This window comes from Hydra vulgaris, chromosome 15 (assembly GCF_038396675.1).
Source record: "Hydra vulgaris chromosome 15, alternate assembly HydraT2T_AEP".
In the NCBI taxonomy this organism is placed as follows: Eukaryota; Metazoa; Cnidaria; class Hydrozoa; order Anthoathecata; family Hydridae; genus Hydra; species Hydra vulgaris.
The window spans coordinates 47162642-47180000 of NC_088934.1; the positions used below are offsets into that span (position 1 = coordinate 47162642).

The following is a 17359-nucleotide window of genomic DNA, read 5'->3' on the forward strand; positions in this document are numbered from 1 at the left end:
TATCAAATAAAATTTAATGTTGCTCAGCAAAGTCATCATTTTATGGTAACTATTTCTAAATCTCAAAAAATTTTTTGTTTCTTTCCTTTTTTAAAAACAATAAAATATTTTCTTAACTAACAATTTATCAAAAAATTACTATAAATTTACCAGACTTTGACTTCTTTGAGTCTTCAATTTATGATGAAAATTGATGAAAAAAAAATTAGTTGCAAAGCATCAACAAATATCATAATAAACTTTTTAAAGAACTATATTTAAAGGACATGCCACCACCACAACCAACGGTGTGCTACTAGTCCATGCAAGTAGTCCATGCAACTAGTCCATGCAGCCCATTGAACTCTTGTTCCCATGCAACAAATTTATTATTCCTCCAATATAAATTTTGTAACAAATTTATCATTCCTCCTTTATTTAATATTTCTAAATATATTACAAAAAAGAGTTGAATGGGTAGAGTGGACTAGCAATAGTTAGACGGCTAATATGGGCTAGCAGCACTGTGTCCACTTAAATCAACCAAATATGTTTTTAATAAATGAAAAATAAAATAATTAAAAATGTATAACATGCCAGTTTTGATGTACCATAACATTCTTCACTAGAGTCCAAGTCCCAAAGCTCACGCTTATGTAGTTCATTGATATCTATTCAATATTAATGTTTTCAAACAATGGTGTTTAGTTTAATTGATATTTAAAATACAAAAATTAAATACTAACCTTGGATAGCTATCGAAAGAATTTTCCTTATACATTCAGATATAAGTGTAGAAGTTAGATTGTTTAAAGGTGTAATTATATCTGAAGTTAGACCAAGTTTAGTCAAGCGATCTAGTGTTGATCTAAATAATAAATAAATCTAAATAATGTTGATCTAAATATATTTATAAATGAAGAACTAAATATATTTAAAAACAAAAAACTAAATATCTTATAATACTTTAATATTGAACTTAATACTGTCGCTGCTGTTACTCATTTGTGCGTATTTGACATGAAACTCAGGGCAGCCATTAAATCCAAATTAATAACAAGGAGTCACACCACTTTTTTTATAAGAAAATGCGGACAAAAGCGTACACAAATACATAACTTAGGTAAACTTCAAATGATGTAATATTAAAAACTATATCAAGTTTTACATTTTTACTTTTAAAATTTTCAAGGTTTACATTTTGATTGAAAATTGATTTTGATGATAATTGCATTGTGGCAACATATCCTTAATTTTGATTTACAGCATTTATTTGCCATTTTACTGAATCTTTTGTTTATTAAATATTGTTTATTAAACGAGTCTTTATTTAACTGATTGCAAAATCTTTTTTTAATTTAAACAAAAATTATGAAAAAACTAGGATACGCAACAATCTAAAAAAAAACTTTAGACCATTATGATCGCATTAGAAAAAAATTTTTACAAAATATTGAGATTTACCTTGCACTCAAAGCCAAATAATAATTTAATTTAAAATTTTAATTTTTTTGAACATATTTTAAGATATAATATATTATAAGATATAAGGTATAATAAATGATAATATTTCTCTTTAATGATGTTTCAAATTATTTATTCAAAAGCTATAAAATATTTTTTATATATTTCATAAAAGTACATTTTTGGTTGATTGAAAAATAGTTTTTACAAGTTAAACAGATCTGTATTAAATTTGTCCGGACTCATAAAATACGAGTCTTTATCTAACTGATCATTTCTATACTTGTCTGTTCCACACTGATTGTTCTATACTTAATCCTTTTTTTACTTTAATATTTTCCAGTAAAACATTTCATTAAAAAAAAGTTGCTTTAAGATACGCAAAAGTTAACATACCCACCTTTCCTGCATATGTAGAGCTTATAAGAGATTTATAAAATGGTTAGTTGGCCTTTAACATGCATAACTTTGATAGCTGAGTGGTTTAGTGTGCTATCAATTGTTTTGCAAGGGTTTAAACCCCTTTGCACAATATATTTTCAATTTTTTTCAATCTGGCTGTATATGTTAATAGCAAAAAAATAAATATATCAAAAAAGACTTTTACTTGTTAAAATTAATTTTTTAAGTTTTAACTAGCTACATGCATTTTTTTTTGTGTCAAAGTAGTACCTTCTGGAGTAGCAGAGTGGGCTTATTGAATTTTTCTTTATTAAGTTTCAAACCATAATTTTTTTTCAAACCATCATTAATAAAGTCTCAATCATGACATATACGCAACAAATTTCTACTAATGTACAATAAGATATTTTAACTAAAATCTATGAAAAAAAACATTTTTTGTTACTAAAACAATTTCAAAAAATAAAAATAAATTTTTGAAAAATTCTTACTTTACTGCTTGCAAAGTACTAGGTAACCATGGAATTAAAAGAACAAACTTAAACACCTTTCCATCCGCTTCTAAATCATTGTCTGGAAGTAAAACTGAGTACACCATTTCACAAAACACTATAATAACATCTTTGACAGTCTCCTAATTATGAAAATCCAACAAAATAATAAAATTCTAAAATTTTCAGCTCAAAAATATGTTTTAAACATTAAATCAAATTAAAGTCGTATTTAAGGTTTTCAATAACGTATCAGGTGAACCAAATACCAAAAAAATAACTAAATGTACCACATACAAATATTTACTACTTAGAAAGACAGCAATAATCAATGACTTGTATATGGCAACATCAACATCAAACTATTTGATATAGATACTATGATCCAATATTTATCGTGGTCTAATTATCGTGAATTTAAATTTAAAAAACCTGAAACTTTTCTTTTTCTAACTTTGATTTTTCAACATTTTTCTAAAAATATAAAAAGTATTTTTATCTAAAGAAATTTTTATTAACAATTAAACAATTAAATTTTTTATTTATAAAACTTTTATTAATAATTAATTATAATATTAAAATAAATAACTAAACAGAAGTTCATTTTTAAAATATTGAAATAACTTTAATTCACATGATATATACATTTTTTAATTTTTAGGAACCAATTAGTATTAGCACATAATAATATAGAAACTAGGTTCTATGGTAAAAATAAAAAAGATTGGGTTTAAAATGTTGAAGATGCTGATTTTTAACTTAATTAAATAACATCCACCAATTTTGATTTTAACTACTCAGTTCTCATAACTATTTATTACCATTTCTTTTAATTAAACCAAAAGTGATATTTATTTGGAAAATTTATTTACTACCTTTTCTCCCAATTGGTTACTTAAATATGCTTGACCCAAGTTCCAAAAATCAGATACATGTCGTGATGTAAGTTCACATAGCTCTTCCACCATCAAAATAGATTGAGGAGCTTCATAAGCTTAAATATACAAATAATTTCCATCATCATCATCATCATCATCATCATCATCATCATCATCATCATCATCATCATCATCATCATCATCATCATCATCATCATCATCATCATCATCATCATCATCATCATCATCATCATCATCATCATCATCATCATCATCATCATCATCATCATCACCACATCACATTATAACAAATGTGATTATAACTGTGATGGTCATGATGACAATAGGAATGACGAAAACAATGACCATTATATAAGTTATCACAAACCATGACCATTATCTGAATAATCATCAATATTATCATAATAAATTAAAGACATACTTGAAACAGAATGTATTCTTTTTAAACTTTCTGGAAGTTGATTTTTAGAACTTTCTGAAAGAAAAAATTGAAGCAACAACAGATAAGTAATATGTAATACATTTACTTCTAGGTTATAGATAACATTAATTTTACATTTAAACATTTTAACACTTCAAATTTTTATTGATACTCATCAAGTTGTTCTTAATAGTCAGAAAAAAAACATTTTGTAAAAAAAGCCAGTACAAACCATAGCATAAATAATTATGATTTTTACATATATACAACGAACACAACTTTTACATATACAGATCTGGTTAAAGCATTAAATTTGGAAAAAATTGATTTTCTTGTCCAGCTAAGCAAAGTGATGAAAGTGTTTATGACACATGAAAAGGAGCCCTGTCTTACATGTAGAGTCCATTGCCATTAGAGAAAGCCATTTTGGGTAGCAGCCATTTTGGATAGCAGTCTAGACCACAGGATTTCAATGTATTGGTCTTGGCCCATGGTCCCATTCATAATGAGCAGATAGCATGAACCTTGATTTTCCCAAACCATAACGAAAGTGGAATGCATGACGGCAGTGGCGGGGTTAGGCGTCAGAAAATGCCAACAGCCTTGCGCTTAAAGGGGACTTGCAAATTTTATTGAAAATTTGCCTATTATATATTAATTATAACTGATAATATTTTTACATTTCTTGTTTTGTTTTTCTGGACAAAAATACGCTTATTTGTCGCCTTATTTTCATTTGATTAACAAATTAATCAAATTTTTATTTTTTATTTTTTTTTATTATTATATTAATTTAATTAATCAAAATTTTATTTTCATTTAATTAACAAATTTGAATTAAGAAGATTTTGCTTTAGAAGAATTGGTTTCAGATGGAGATTCTATATTATTTGACTGAAACAAGTTTTAATGATTTAATTTTAAAAATTTGACTTTAAAAAATTCAATTGTAAATGATTCAATTGTAACAAGGAACGTTAATATTCAAGTGTAAATGGTTTCAATCAATAAAAGATTCAATTGTCTCATTCTATTATATTTTTATTCTGTTTCAACATGTGATATTCTGTTACAACATGTGATATTCTGTTACAACATGTGATATTCTGTTACAACATGTGATATTCTGTTACAACATGTGATATTCTGTTACAACATGTGATATGCGCCAAATTATCAGTAAAACAATTATAAAAGCTGAGAAACGAATTTGAACTTTTTTTAATTAACTAAATAAAAAAAGTTTTTTTATTAAGTTAGTTAGGTTTATTAAGTTATAATTTAAATATTAAATATAGTGTAATTGAACTAAACTTAAGTAACTAAGTTTTACACGTTATATAAATTATGTAAAAAAAAAAAAAAAAATTTTAAATGTAAGTAAATTATATATTTCAATATGTGTTATGTTTTATAATTTAAGTTAAAAAGTAATTTGCGTATTAACATCGAAATAAGTAAAAGAGCCATCCTTAGATCCTACACTAACAAAAACATGATTAAATGTTTATGTAATTTTTGATTAAGTATCAACGCCATTAAAGTTTATAATTTTAGGAAGACAATTATTAACCAATTAGCTCTTTAATGAGACTCCAGGTTTTCTGAGTTTTGTCTTTGAATTTCAGTAATTGGTTTAAATAATACATTTTCTTTGAACAATTTATAACTAGCTCGCCAAACGTTGTTTCTTTTTTGATGATTTTAATATTCGGATAGATATCCATGGGTTCAAATACATTTTAGATTTAATAATTTTTGTTATCTCCGGAATTGCATTACTGCAATATTTTTGAAATATTTGACGAAAATTGTCATATGCTTTGTTAGTGCTTTTATTTGGAATATATTTTTTTAATTTTTAGAAGATAAAGACTGAGTAAAAAGTTCAATAAAAACATCATTTATGATTCACTTAGTTATTTTCACTTTTTGCGAGTTTTTTGCAAGGTTACATTTTTGAGCTGCAATAAATATTGGAAAATGATCCGATATATCGGATATAATTATTTGAGTCATACTCTAACACATTTGAATTCAAATCGCTGTCAAGGTTACGTATTTACCACAAACATCTTTAACAATAATAAAGTAAGTGAATATTACAAACTGTTATAAATAAAAATTTAACTCATTATTTAATTAATTACACAAGTAAATATAAAATTTTCTGCTTTTTTTATTACTATCTTGACCTAAAGTTACTACCATAAAAAAAAATTAAAATCAAAACTTAAAATTCATGCCAATTCACTCAAAAATCATGTCTGGAAAACCAACAAGAAACAGAGATATAGGAAGAAAATGCGAACCTGATGCATAGAAAAGAAAAAGAAAGACTGAAACAGAGAAATCAAACCAAGCTAAGTTCTATTATGATGACATTTCTTAAACAACCCTTTTCAACCGTTACTGCTCCAGAGTCCTCTGATGAATCTCTTGGCCAAGTTTCTTTGGTTTCTGAAAACGAACCAATCAAATCTCAGAATCAAATGTATCAACTAAGACCCAAGAGTTTGAACGCAGTAATGATTTGAAAAGTGATAAGACTTGTGACTCAGTAAATCAAAAGCAAGTAATTCATTTAGGCAATTCATTTATAAACTTAATTGCAGGAAAATGAACGTTTCCAACAATGAACTCTCAGCGTCATGACTTAATTCAAAACAGTCCCCAACAAAATCTAGAGAAATCTGATGAAAGTTTCCCCTAAATACGAAAATAACATTTTCTAAAGTTCATTTTATGTGAAAACTGATTAACAATGAAAATCAGCACAGCAGATGGCTAGTTTACTCCTTGTCTAAAATTGATAAAGTATATTGCTTTCCTTGTAGACTTTTTTCACATACACAGACTCAGATGGTAAAAGAAGGATGTTGTGACTGGAAATATATGAGTCAGATATTGCATAGACATAAAAAAATCAAGAACACATGGAGTGCACAGCTAAATAGATGGAATTTTATATAAATCAAACATGGAAAAACAATAGATGAGGATAATGAGAGATTGATTGGGAAATCTCAAAATTATTGGTATAATTTGTTTGAAAGATTGATAAATATTTGAATTTGAAATCAATTAAAGTTGAAATAGCCACTTGAGTTAGTTATGACACAATTTTAAAAAGATACAGCGTTTTAAATTTTAAAAATTTTAAAAAGATACAACATTTGGCTAAAAGCCAAAAAGTTTGCCTTTTTTAATTGTGTTTTTGGGTGTAATTTTTGTTATTAATTCATATCATGATTAACAATAAAACTCATATGCTACTCCTAAACTTCACTATAATTTATAATGAAAATTATAAATTATAGTGAAGTTTAAGTGTAAATACTTATAATTAAAACAATTAAATACTTATATCAAAATTAAGTTTATATACGAGAGCTTGCACAACCATATAAGAACTAGCATAACCTCTTTATTTCCCTGTCCATATTTCCCTGTTAATATTTGAAAGTAACATATAATATATGACTGTCAGGACAGGTTCTCCTGCTACTAAAAACATGTAACTTAATCAATCTGCTTCATGTCCTGCTACCTTGTAGGATGCGCCTTTTTAGGCAAAGGTTAGGAAATGCCAACTCCGACTTAAAACACCCGCTGCCTTAGGGCTCTTGGTTGAGTAAAGTCTCCATAAAAATACTCATCTTGAGCAGATGTTAAATGCATCCGGCTACTGTCTTGTAGAGGGCCTCCAAGGCAAAGACTTAAGGGGTAAACAGATTCTATACGTTGACCAGCCTCGCACCCCTTCTTCATCTATTAGACTGGCGCAAATGTATTTTTAATATATTGTTTCCAGTTTAGGATGTTGAATGCTGTATCTTCTTGACTCAATGCAGGGGTTTTGCTTGTGTCTCTTTTTTTATGACTAGACAACTCATTCTAATATCTCCTAATGAGGGTACAGCTCTAAAACTCAGTTTTATGATTCTGAGACCAGCTGGTAGTCAGGTCTCCCGAACTCTGTGGTAGCTTTCAGAGAGGCTGATTCCAACAACAGCTGAAAAATATCAAAGTATTAACAGTGCGCATGGACGGTGTCCCCGTTTGTACTTATGGTGTGCATTGTCAAGGCCACATTTGGAGCCCTTTGTTACAGCTTAGGGTTTATTAGTAGTTGCATTGTCAAGGCCACATTTGGAGCCCTTTGTTACAGCTTGGGGTTTTTTAGTAGTAATAAGACAATTGCTTGGGCTATTAAACAGTGTACTGAGTACAAACTATGCTTTGAGTCAAGTTCTTTAACAAATTTAAAAATGAATAAAGTACCAAAAACTATAAAACACAAAAAACCATCATCATTACCAAGTTCTCTAAACCTATCATTCACTAATATTCGTGGTCTTCGAAGTAACTTTTCTTCTGTTGAGTCTTATCTCTTCCAAAGTTCACCAGACCTAGTCACATGCTTGTGACTAGGTCTGGTGAACTCTCTTGCAAAGTTCTCAAATAGTCACATGCTTGGTCTGGGCATTTACATTTGTAATAATTCACCCATTCATCCTGAAACTAGGTTTGAATCCACAGACTATTCTTATATGTGCTTTCATTTAGCACTACTTCACTCTATCACCTTTCTCTTTGTTCTATAACGCTCTCCTTCATCTCAAGACTGCACTCTTTTTGATGCTATTTTTGATCATATTGACCAAGCCCTCTCTCTTTATCCATTAAACCATATTGTTGTTGTCAGTGACTTTAAAGCTCATCACACTGAATGACTTGGCACTAGTATCAGTGACTCTGCAGGCATTAAAGCCCACAACTTTTGCCTTTCTCAATCCCTAACTCAAATAATCAACTTTCCAACTCACTTTTCAGACAATCCAAATCATTTACCTTCTCTACTCGACTTATATCTTGTTTCTGATCCTAGTCAGCGCTCAGTTTCTCCACATTCATCCTTAGGTGCTTCTGATCACATTTTGATCTCTCTAAAACTAATATCTCATTCTTCTTCATCATCAGAATCCCACTATCATCATACCTCTTACAACTACCTTGAAGCTGACTGGCATTCTTTTGTGATTTTCTTCGTGATGGCCCTTGGGTAGAAATCTTTTGTCTTCGTGTCAACAAATGTGCTTCGTACATAACTTTGTGGATTCAGGCTGGCAAGGAATCTTTCATTCCCTCTCGACGATTCCTGGTCAAGCCTCACTCTCCTCCATGGTTTTCTTCACATTGTGCTACTGCGATTGCCAATCGAAACCGTTACTTTCATATCTATCAGCAAAACAATTCTCCAGAAAACAGACGTCTGTTTATCACTGCTAGAAACCATTGTAAAAAGGTTTTTTCTATTCTCAGGTCATGAAATCTTGTATTTCATCACAAAAATTAGGCTCTCATAACTTCTGGAGAATCTTTAATAGTATCAATAATAAGAGCAAATCTGTTATTCCACCTCTCTTGTATGGTGTAGACTTTGTCACCTCACCTAAAGACAAAGCTGAATTGTTTGCTAAGAACTTTTCATCAATATCATCTCTTGATTCCATTAGTTGCGGTCTACCTGATATAGCCAACAAACAGGTTGATCCATTGATTGACACTCATATTAATCCAGCTTCTGTATCTAAAGTGATTTCCTGCTTAGACTCTTCTACAGCTTGTGGCCCGGACACTTCTGAAAGACGTTAACATACCTGTTAACATCTTTCAGAAGTGTTCTCCGGAGCTGTCGTCTATACTTTCAAAACTATTCAACAAGTGTTTATCAGAGCCTAATTTTCCAGCCTGCTGGAAACCAGCATCTGTTATCCCTATCTTCAAAAATTCTAGAGAGCAATCTGATTTATCTAAATACCGTCCCATTAGTCTTCTTCCTATCATAAGCAAGGTTTTTGAATCTTTAATTACGAAACACTTAATTTCTCATCTTGAATCTAATAACTTACTTTCTGATCATCAATATGGATTTGGATCTTCTCGTTCTACAGCTGATTTGCTAACAGTAATAACCGATAGCTTTTATCGTACATTAAATATTAATTAAAAAAAAAAAGGTGGAGAGGTTAAGGCCATCACTCTTGACATTTTTAAAGCTTTTGATAAAGTTTGGAATGCTGGTCTTCTCCATAAGCTTTCTTCTTATGGTGTATCTGGTAACATCTTTGAGATTATTGAATCCTTCCTTTCTAATTTTAGTATAAAAGTTCAATCCTTGGCCCTATACTCTTTTTAATTTACATTAACGATCTTCTCTTTTTAATTTACATTAACGATCTTCTCTTTTTAATTTACATTAACGATCTTCTCTTTTAAATTTACATTAACGATCTTCTCTTTTTAATTTACATTAACGATCTTCTCTTTTTAATTTACATTAACGATCTTCTCTTTTTAATTTACATTAACAATCTTCATTAATGATATTCTCACATCAAAGGTGGCATTGTTTGCTGATGATACTACCATCAATTCTTGTCATGATAAGAAGCCAACAATCTCTGATTGCTTGGAGGGGCATTTGAGCTTGAAAAGGATCTCACTTCTGCTACAGCATGGGGCTCACAGTGGCTGGTGCACTTCAATTCAGATAAAACAGTCAATCGTTATTGCAATAATTTAGATCTTCCTATAATTATAAACGGCAATGTACTCGATGAGTCATCCACTCTTCATCTTCTAGGATTAACTCTTACTTCCAATCATTCTTGGAAACCATATATCAAATCAGTAGCAAAATTAGCATCTGCTAAGGTTGAAATTAAAATTAGCATCTGCTAAGGCAAAATTAGCATCTGCTAAGGTTGCATCTCTTTATCGAGCTCTTACTTTGGATTCTATTCTCTATCTCTATCAATCTCCAATCCAGTCTTGTATGGAATACTGTTGCCATATCTGGGGTGAATCTTCTAATAATGCCCTTTCTCTTTTAGACAAGGTGCAATAACACATTGTAAACATAGTTGGACTTGCTTTTGCAGCCAACCTCCAACCATTATCACATCGTCGTAATGTTGCTTCTTTAAAGATCTAGCATCTCTTGTGCCATCTACTAAAATTCATTCTTTTGTTACTCATCATTCAATTAAATCTCATGTTTTTCTTGTGAATGTTCTTAAGTGCTCCCAAAACTCTTGATCGTCTAGTTTTTTCCCTCGAACCTCAGTTCTTTAGAATTCGCTTCCTTTATCTTGCTTTCCTGATATATATAACTTGCAACCATTTAAGTCATCTGTCAATTGTTAGTTTTTGTTTTATTTAAAGGGCCTCGCAAAGCTAATTTTGCCAACATCCACATTTAGCTTAGTGCTGCTGCTGCACATTCCAGAAAAAGAGCTTTGTTGCTTTGTCATCTAACAAACAGCGAGGACACTTAAAGCATACCAATTTTTTTCTAATCATTCTAGTACACCTACAATAATAAAACAATGCAAGGAATATATTTCTCAGGATTTGCTATTACAGTAAGCCAAATGTATAAGTGCATTTACAGCAGCAAAAGAAGTACTGTACTGTATGTATATGTAACTACCGTGCTGTATGTACATGTAACTAAGCACAACATTCAAAAAAGAGATTAGTTTAATTCATACATGTAGTGCAAGTAAAAACTTTTTTTATAATGAAATGATACTAAAAATGAATACAAAATATTTAAGTTTTATCTAAAAATTAAAGTCCATTCTTTGTATTAATTATTAAAGTTTATTCTTTGAACTAATTATAAAATTATCAATTCTTTGTACTAATTAAAAAAATAAAGTATAATAGATCACTACTTAGATAATCTCAGTAATCTCCCTCTCACTGTAGCACTGATCCTTAATCAATGTTTTCACTGCTCGAACCTCAATCAGTTTTTTCACTGCTGGAACCTTTCATGGAGTTAAATCTATTAATTTACCCATTTTATTCAATTTTAAGTAATTTAGCTAGTCAAAAAGTCAATTATTTTCTAAAAAGACTTATTTTTCAGTCAAACAACTTTAAACTAAACTGAGAACACAAACAATTTAAAAAACATAGACATAAAAAAGGTAGAGCATTGAAATCTAATAATAAACACATTTTTTCATTTTTTAAACAGTGTTTCTAATGATTTGGCCAATTCTGTTTACAAAAATTATACAAAAATTATACAAAAATCTCTTGCCTTGTTAAAAAAGTATGTTATTTAAATATTTTTTTTCTTTATGTTATTTAAATAACTTTAAAAAAAAAACTTACTTGAAAAAAGTTCAGTGACATCGCTACTATTCTTTTTGTGTGCTAATTGAAAAATAAATTTATACAAAAAATCAAAAAATTATGCAATAAAAAAAAAGCATTGAAAAAATCATTCAATATATCTAAATAGTTAACAACTTTTAAAAACATATTTTACATTTAAAATGTAAAAAATATTAACTAAAATAATGTAAACTTTAATATAAATTTAAAATGAGTATAGTGAGTATAAATTAAAACTTTATTTCAAGAGATAGTAGCGTAAAGTCAACATTTTTTGTATACTTAAGGTCAACAATTTTGTATTTTTTTTGTTGATGTTTTGAGTACCAAACAATCAGTTTTTTTTACTTTTTATGCTGAGAGGTTTTTTAAGTTTAATATAAGCACTTTTTTTTGGTTTTAAGTTTGTATTAAGTATGCTTTTTCAAGAATGCTGAAAGTACTTACATTTGGGGGGTAATAAGAGATGCTTGTTAATATATGACATTTTAACAAAATCAAGATGTTGAAAAATCCTATATACACATAAACATATAAAATATTATAGAATAAACAATCACATTTTATTGAAGATTCAGAAGATCGAACCTCAGATTGACTTGCTTTTTCTAAAAAAAAAAGAATTGACATTGAATATTGTAGTATAAAAAATTTTAAAGCAAAAAAGTCATATATTTTACATATGTATTAACTGTGTAAAGGTATATGTATACTGGCACAAATAAAAAAATTGATATACAAATCTGACACAAAAAAAGTTATTTTGATTAAAATTTCAGTATACACGTTTACCTAAGTATATGTGTACATAATTACATATACATATCACTATATTTTGTAGTTAAAAATATGTACCGTTCCCCATTATTTAATGTGATTAGAACAGAAAGTTGTAAAACTATATTATTTCTTCAAATGCTTTCTTATTAACTCTATTGATACAATCTAAAGTTATATTTACATAAAAAAAGCAATACTTAGATAGTGACTAGTGACTTAGCCAGTGACTTAGTAATCAAATAAGAAGCTGCCAGGCTTCTCAGTACATACATTGACAGATATAGGAAGGACATGCAAGGATGTTGCTGCTAAAATAATTTAGAGTTTGGGTTGAAGCAACAATAAATTATTTTCACTATTTTTTTTTCTTCAAAAAAACCATATGGATTTAGGCCTGCATAAAAAGTCAGCAAATGCAAGTCTATATCTTCTATAGTATGTATGTATATATATATTTTATATATATATATATATATATATATATATATATATATATATATATATATATATATATATAAAATATATATATACATATATATATATATAATATGTATACATAATATATATAAATATATATATATATATATATATATATATATATATATATATATAATATATATATATATATATATATATATATATATATATATAAATATATATATACATATATATAAATTAGTAGAAAATCACTTAAACAAAAATTTTTCTCATTTTACATTGTGTTTCATCAATAAAGACTCATCAAAACGTATTTTCCATTCACCCTCTGTTATGCCAATCAATTGCTTATCCGGTACATTCTTCGAGGAAACAACATTTATATACCACATTTTCTGGTAAACAACTTCCACTCATTGGACAATTGTTTTGTTTACAATTACAATTTTCTGTAGTTTTTTCATTTAGGGTTTCTTTTTTGTTTAACAAAGCAATATTGTGACCTTTTATAATTCTTTCCATATTTTTTGTACAACTGTAGCTAACTTTAATTGTAATTCGAATAAAAATTTTAAGTAACTTATTAGAGGCCGGAAATGCTTATCGATTAATTTTAAAAACACTTTTCCTATGTTAGTGGAAACATTTTTGCTATATGGGGGGTTGAACCAAATTACATTTCTAGTTCTATTTCGCTTTTTTATATTCTTTTTTTCAGGGTCAAATTTTAACTCAAAATTTTCAAAACCACTTTTTTTAAGGGCATCTTCAAATATTCGTTTAGAGGAATTGAATACATTTTCATTGGAGGAGTTTTGGTTTAGCCTGTTATTAATTGAAATTGGAGTTTGTTTTAGAATTTGGGGTGGATGATTTGAGTTAATATTAATATACAATAATTCATTGTTTGGTCTTTTGAAAGGCTTATATGAATTTTCAGAGAAGTTAAATGTGACATCAAGAAAGTTTACAATTTTTAAATTTATGTTTATTTCGATTTGAAAGCCAATATTTGTAAAAAATTTTATATCTTTTCTAATTTTATCGAGCTGTGGACCAGATTTTTTACGCATTACTATTAAACCATCGTCACGATAAAGGCTTAAATCATTTATATTGATTATTTTACTTTATCTAATATGTGTTGTCCAACAAATTCACAAATCTCTGCTCCGCCATAACTGCCCATTGTTACATCAAAGCAGTCATGTATGTTTTTCTTTTTCCTTATTAAAATAAAGTAAGGTTTTTCTATAAAGTAATGTTTTTCTTTCTTTTTTAATTTGATCTTTCATTTCTGATGAGTCTTTATTGATGAAACACATGAAAAAAATTTTTAAGTGATTTTCTACTAATTTATAACTGCTCTGTTCTTTTAAGAACATTGAGCACTCTATTTTGTAGAATACATTTTTAAATAAATGTTTAAATATATATATATATATATATATATATATATATATATATATATATATATATATATATATATATATATATATATATATATATATAATATATATATATATATATATATATATATATATATATATATATATATATATATATATATATATATATATATATATATATATATATATATATATATATATAATTGTATATATATATATAAGAAAATAAATAAAAGAAAACCATGATTTTGATGCTCAAGCTGACAATCAAGCAGCATTGATTTGATCCACAAAGCCTGTTTATTGATACACTCTAGACCAGCATTGCCAGGATAATCAAGGTCATTTAAATACCTTAAATATAATTATATTAAATATGATTACATCAGCTATAATTAAATTAAATGTAAGTATAAAAATATTCAAATCAAAATGTGTAAATTAGGAAGCTGTTGATACCTGATAATTTTCTTTTGTTCTTCAATGGGTGTAGGAAAATCGAAAAGTTTGTGTTTTAAATTTTGCGAGAAGGTTGCAACTTTCTTGTCAACTTCAGCCAATGCTTTCATAAAAATTAATTAACTTATAAATATTTTATTAATTTATTAGAAAAATTATTAAACTGAAATCATACTTTGCTTCATACTTTAACTTAGAAATGTAATGATAACTCTTTAGCTAGAAAATAGAATATTAATACCAGCCTTAGGAATTAAGGTCGACATTCGGCAATGCCAACCTAGAAGTGCTTGAGGTTGGCAAAAAATCACCGACCTAAGTTTCTATGTTTTATGGTAAAACCTTTGTATCAAATTTTTTTTGCCGACCTGATGCTGACTACTAACAGATCAAGGTTGGCAAATTATTGCTGAACTCATTTTTTATAATTATGAGGGCTGTTATACATAGCGTCATTATACATAACGCCAATATAAATAAAGAAGTAATAAGAAAATAATATTTTAGGGACAATAATTGAATACAGGTAACTAACAAATGATTGAATACAGGTAACTAACAAATGATTGAATACAGGTAACTAACAAATGATTGAATACAGGTAACTAACAAACGATTGAATACAGGTAACCAACAAAGCCAGTTAGATTGATATGAAAAAATTGATACGAAAAACAGATTTTTTTTCAATGTAAAATCACCTCTCTAAGGCTAAGAAGACCACTATAGACAAGGAGGTTACTTAATTGTGGTTTTAACCCTCTCTGAACTCTGAAGCAAAAACCTTGAGGAACAAGGCCATTATGTGGATAAACAAGTTGAGCACGGAACTACCAGGGACGTGGTGGGGATCAAACTCGAAACCTCCAGCTTATGAAGCACACTCTACTACTACACCACTATCATATGTAGATTACCTACAGATTGCTGAGTGTAAATTTGTAGAGTGAAAGTCTGAAAGGATAGATATCCAGAAGAGTAGTAAGACTTGTTTTAAGTGAAAAAAATAATACCTACATGTTAAGTGGACAGAAAAAATAAATCAAGAACAAATGATTATAATACCTTGTGTTGAAACAAGACGGAATAAGTTGCTCTTTTTGCTTATTGATGTAATAAGTGCATGCATAGGTAAAATAAAAAAAATTGCACAAGAGAAAAGATAATTAAAAAAATGAAAGAACAGTACAAATCTTGAACGCTTGTAAATGTGACGCAGCTACCTTATCTCTTCTAGCTGCCAAATTAGCAACAAATAGTTTTAAAAATGGTATAAAATACTGCTGGCACAAAATAAGCGAGTATAAAATTTACAATATCAAATAGCACTTAGTAACAATAAATATCATTATGTAACACAATTTTTGTTCCTGGCTTTCTAGTGTTATACTTCAATTGCTTATGTCTAAAGTATGTGAAAAATGACTTTTTTTTTTGTTATTCACCTCCTCAAGGCCGATAAAACCACTACAGATGAGGAGGCTACTTAATAGTGGTTATAACCCTCTCTCAACTCTATAACTCCAAAACACGAACCTTGACAAACAAGGCCGCTGCGCGGAGAAACAAGTTAAGCGCGGTACTACCAGGGACGTGGTGGGGATCGAACTCGGAACCTCCCGCTTATGAAGCGAGCGCTTTACCACTACACCACTACCGCATTAAGCACAAACTTTACTTACATGACAATAGCACAAAGAAAGCTCACTTTTTTGTAAAAATATACAGACTTTTTTTTATTTTCAACATTATGAATAGGTAAAAACAAAAATTGCTTTCTATCCTAAACTTCATTTGCAGATTTGTAGTCCATATCTCCAGGATCTGCCTTGCTATCTGACTTGCTGCTGTCTCCTAAAGATGGTAGATACCGCCTAGGATGAGTTGGAACAGGCAGATTGGAGATGTGTGGTACTGGGGCGATGGAAGAAGGTATGTCTAGATAAATAATCTGAAAGGCATTTTTGTTGGTGCTACGATTTTTTGGGTTTACTATGCAGAAGTAGTAGTTGATGGTTCGTCAGCTCTTACCAAATTCGGGGATAGCAAACTTCATCTACAAGCCTGTAACATAGCACATAATAATACATAAGAACTATAATAACTTGAAGACAGGAAATTTCAAAATATAAAACGATTTCAAGATGGAATGTATTTGCCTACAGTATACAACTTATGACAAAACTTTGTAAATTACAACTCCTTGAAATGAACTAGATCTAAAGCATTGAAATTTTATGAAAATAAATTAAAATACATCTATGCAAGAAGCAACTGTTCAGTTTACGCTTACCTTCAAGTGTTTTCTTGCAATATTTGCATGTGAAATGCGGTGCCCAAGATTTGTCTTGGTTCCAAACCGGCACGCTAAAGTATGGCTTGTAGGCCTTGCATAATAACTTGCTTCCACGGAAAACTTTT

General features: G+C 28.7%; 1 protein-coding gene across 4 annotated transcripts in view; it reads right to left on the minus strand.

The window, feature by feature from the left end:
* The window catches only part of LOC100203133 (exocyst complex component 2), a 62035-nt gene that overhangs the window by 15073 nt on the left and 29603 nt on the right, over window positions 1-17359 (minus strand). The window contains exons 9-18 of one of the 4 annotated variants that reach the window (XM_065820325.1): window positions 14939-15041; window positions 14721-14833; window positions 12413-12460; window positions 11850-11891; window positions 3657-3710; window positions 3212-3330; window positions 2769-2810; window positions 2337-2479; window positions 726-847; window positions 577-650 (exon numbers count right to left, since the gene is read on the minus strand). In XM_065820325.1, the coding sequence (XP_065676397.1) occupies window positions 577-650; window positions 726-847; window positions 2337-2479; window positions 2769-2810; window positions 3212-3330; window positions 3657-3710; window positions 11850-11891; window positions 12413-12460; window positions 14721-14833; window positions 14939-15041 (860 nt within the window). Of the gene's footprint in view, window positions 1-572; window positions 651-725; window positions 848-2336; window positions 2480-2768; window positions 2811-3208; window positions 3331-3656; window positions 3711-11849; window positions 11892-12412; window positions 12461-14720; window positions 14834-14938; window positions 15042-17359 lie in introns of all 4 variants that reach the window. The other 3 variants (XM_065820326.1, XM_065820323.1, XM_065820324.1) reach the window with 3 other exon arrangements.